Below are 4,204 nucleotides of genomic sequence, written 5' to 3' on the forward strand. Positions count from 1 at the left end.
TTGGTACGGGATCTGTGATGAATACATGCATTCCTCAACAGCTACCTTTCTGCACCAACCCATTCAGCAATGACTCCATATTTTTTATCAGCATAATTTGTTAATTTGTTTGTTGCCTAGGTTTATGCTGGCTTTGTTCATTTTGTCATGTACTTGTTTGATTTCTTATTTCTCTACNNTTCCTTAAGGGACCCCTTCTCTATCATTAAGTAAACTGACAAACTGACTAAGGGACATATTTTATGGATATTTTTGATTTGGATGAATTTTGAGCAGATTATTTCCTGTGATTGGTGCATCAGAGATGAGTTTTCCTGATATTTTTTATGCAATTGTTAATACAATTCTCTGTTTGTATTGTAATTTTGTTTTCATTTTTTACCAGTCATACATACTTAAAACTTAAAATTAAAAAGGCCTCTCAACTCCCTGTAAAACTTTGGTGACCCCCAGTTTGGGAACCGCTGGTCTAGGCATCCAATGATGTTCAGTTTTGCATAAAAAACAAAATCTCCACAGAGGTCCAGTTCAGCTTGGAAGCTGCCATTTTCTAGAAGTGGTGAGTCACTTTTACCACAAAGCAAGAAAGTTAGCATTAGCTATTAACTTTCCAGACCCAGCTCTTCCTGGGGAATTATGGGGAAATGCTTACATTTGCAAAACAGCCTTTACTGTGAGTGCAGAACCAGCGACTCTACAGGAGGCTCATAGGCACATAGGACTGAGACCAGAGTATATTGAGTCTATATCTAGTCTGCAGTTAATGTTTAACTTTGGACACACAGACAACATAACCCCAGTGTAAATATAGTATCACTGTCGTTAAAATGGCATTACCTTTGATAAATTGCACATTAAGACTTGTTTTGAACTTAAAATTAAAAGTTTAGGACTTGTCTGTCTTGATATGGGACTTACTTGGGACTTGCAAAACTACTACTTGATTACACCACTATTAGGTTTCCAGCACTCTGGGATATGTCTTGAGTGAGGGTTTATATTATGGTAGCATTCTTTTTTGCATCTGTTCAGCCATAACTGACTAATTAAATGACGTGATTCTTACCCCAACCCTAACCTCACCATACTCTTACCTTATCCCAACCTTCATCTCAACAAATCATTTTCTAAACGTTATAATCACAACCAATTATGTGCAGATTATACACTGTACTGTGTATGACTGTATGTCAGGATACTACAGAATGTGTATGTGAGAGTTAGTTTGGTGAGTCCGGTGGTCAGGCCTGTGTTTGTCCTCAGCTGACATGCAGTTTTGTCTCATGTGTTCTGATGGAGCGTTCGCTTTTGTCCAGATTTTGTGCAATACAATGCAATCCACAGTGTATTTACAGTTACTGCAGCTTCTGCAGTTCTTGTGTGCACACAACTGTTCAATCAAATGTGATGTGCTTTTGTCTTCACACACAAGGTTACCATCTCTTGCAGCTCTGTGCCATGAGGTCCTCTTCCCTCCTCCTACTCTCCTTCCTCGTGGGTGTGTGTGATATTCAAGGGGCTTTAGGTTTTAGGATCTGTGCCTTCAACCTCCATCACTTTGGGGATTCCAAGTCCAAGAAGAGCAATGTCATGCATACTCTTACCAGGGTGAGACAGAGACAGAGTCCTTCTGATAATCATTGACTGTATGTTACAGAAATCATCTCTTTCTCAACATATATAAATACAATATATAACATGTGTGCATAACTTATTACTTATAAGGGTTGCTGTGGCTTTCACAGGTTCGGAGCGGGTTCGTTCCGCTAATCGGAAGGTTGTTGGTTCGATCACCGGCTCCTCTCGCTGCATGTCAAAGTATCCTTGAGCAACATGCTGAACCTCAAATTGCTCCTGATGTACATCAGTGTATGAATGTGTATGAATGAGTTAGTTTCTGTTTGATGGAGTTCAGTCAGACAACTCACATTTAAAATGTTTACTATAGCAGTATAGCATATTTAGATTTTGGCGTCTAGGCTCCGACCTCATCGTCATGTTTACATAGAGATACTGGGAAGTGATGCGCAAATAACTAAACCCTTAGTTGGAGCCTACAGGTGGATGCTGGGGTGGTGGTGGGGCTTACAGAGCAGCAATACGGATGCAGGGCAACAGCGGCATTGACAGAGCAGAGGGAGAGCTGGGAAATTTTGCAGCTTAAATAGACCGCCAGATTGGAAGGGTGCGCTTGGTCAGTGATTATGGGATAAGGCATGTCATGTGTGTATAGCAGCGCAATAATAAGTTTTATGTATATCACTTTTTCATTCCTGTGATTTCTTTTCCAGATCATTGCTCGCTGTGATGTGTGTTTGCTTCAGGAAGTGAGAGACAGTGAGAAGAAAGCTTTACCACTGCTGCTTGACAGCCTTAACAGGTGATCCATCACTCGCTTTCAAAACACAAACACATTGAGACCACGCAACTGCACGGTCTCATCACTACAGTGCAACACAGCTGTCATGACCGCATTAACAGTTGTAACCACTCTTCTGCATGTGTCTCTTCAACATTCAGGTATAACACTGACCATGTGTATGACGCTGTGGCCAGTGAGAGACTGGGCAGGTCTGAATCATACAAGGAGCAGTATGTGTTTGTTTACAGGTGAGCACTGGAGCCACTTTGTAGCTCGACTCACCAAAAACAACAGGTGCTCATGTAGCTCACCTGGTAGAGCCCCACGTACCTTGCTGCAGCGGCCCATGGTTCAAATCTGAGCTGTGGTCCTTTGCTGTGTGTCATCCCCTCTCTCTGTCCCCCTTTCCTGTCTATCTTCAGCTTTCACTATCAATTAAAAGCCCAATATATTATAAAAACAAACAAAATGTTGAAACATCTTAAGTACAGGCTGTATATAATATGTGAGTCTGAATGGTTGCAGGACCGGTGCAGTGACAGTCACTGGCGAGTATCAGTACCCAGATGATCTGCCTGGAGATGTTGATGCTTTCTCTAGAGAGCCTTTTGTTGTCCGCTTCAAAGCCCCCAAGACAGGTGAGTGCTCACACATTCCCATTAATGATGATGAAAATCATGGTGATGTTTAAACACCTTTCCCTGTGCCTGCTCTTGTCTTCAGTTATAAAGGAGTTTGTCCTCATACCTCAGCACACCACTCCAACCAACACCACGAAGGAGCTTGATGCACTGTATGACGTTTTGCAACGTGTGAGGAACATGTGGAAAACTGAGGTAAAAGCTAACTTTGCTGAATGCTAACTAGAGCTATAGGACACTTTAACAATGACACAAAGTTCAAAGTTCAGCCGATTGAAACTTGGCTTGCATTGTACAATTTGGCTGTTTCTGATCCCAGCTGAAGACTCATTGTAGAGTCGGACCGAATTTAAGATCCGTTTGCCGTTGTTTGCCGTGCAGTGTACCGGGACTGATCAACTGCTCCCAAATAGCCATAGACATTCGGATGTTCACACAGTTGAAGCAGTGCCATGAGTCAATTCCCAAGTCTGTGCATTTTATCTCACTGCGTCTGCACAAAGTAGCCAGCAGACTGTCTGAAGATGCCGTGGCGCATGTTACAGTGTGAGCTTTGACTCTACAATTGCAGAGAGATTTTCTAAATTTCTAAAAATTACATACAGTGTATGCACAGCTTAAGATTTTGTAGTCTTACCATCAGTGTTGTGTGTGTATATGAGCAGAACGTGATGCTTCTCGGAGACTTCAACGCTGACTGCGGCTACCTTGCTAAGAAGAACAGGAAGTATGTGCGCCTGATTACAGAGAGGAACCTCTATTGGCTCATTCCAGAAAAGACTGACACCACTGTGCGAGCGACCACCTCCTGCGCCTACGACAGGTAAACTCATGTAGAGTATGTCATTTAGATGTAGTTTGATGACTTTGCGAAGTAGCGTCTAATCTGTCTCTATCTATCTATCTATCGTATCATTCTATCTATCTATCTGACATGCTGTATTAAAGTTTTATTCAGCCCATTCGCTGACTTCCTTTTTCAATGTCACAAATCTATTGATTACTTCCCAGGGAGCTAACTAAATGGCGATTATGAATAGAAAATTCAACATTTGATACACACCACCATCTGGGAAATCTTCGTGGAAACTGTTTGGAAAAGGGCAGGCACTTTCCGAAAATACTTCACTATATATATCTATATATACGCATATAACGTAGTCAAACTCTTACTGAAGGCAGTCAGGATCAGCAACTTTTC

The 4,204-nt window shown here is 41.8% G+C and overlaps 1 protein-coding gene across 1 annotated transcript in view; it reads left to right on the forward strand.

Annotated features, from left to right (window-relative positions):
- The window catches only part of dnase1l1 (deoxyribonuclease I-like 1), a 7,116-nt gene that overhangs the window by 608 nt on the left and 2,304 nt on the right, over nt 1-4,204 (forward strand). Inside the window, exons 2-7 of the mRNA XM_035657302.1 lie at nt 1,433-1,608; nt 2,292-2,380; nt 2,521-2,610; nt 2,888-3,000; nt 3,086-3,198; nt 3,669-3,826. Of these exons, the coding sequence (XP_035513195.1) occupies nt 1,459-1,608; nt 2,292-2,380; nt 2,521-2,610; nt 2,888-3,000; nt 3,086-3,198; nt 3,669-3,826 (713 nt within the window). The 5' untranslated portion in view covers nt 1,433-1,458. The remainder of the gene's footprint in view (nt 1-1,432; nt 1,609-2,291; nt 2,381-2,520; nt 2,611-2,887; nt 3,001-3,085; nt 3,199-3,668; nt 3,827-4,204) is intronic.

Source organism: Morone saxatilis, unplaced genomic scaffold, assembly GCF_004916995.1.
Source record: "Morone saxatilis isolate NCDOM2014 unplaced genomic scaffold, NCSU_SB_2.0 Contig15, whole genome shotgun sequence".
Lineage (NCBI taxonomy): Eukaryota > Metazoa > Chordata > Actinopteri > Moronidae > Morone > Morone saxatilis.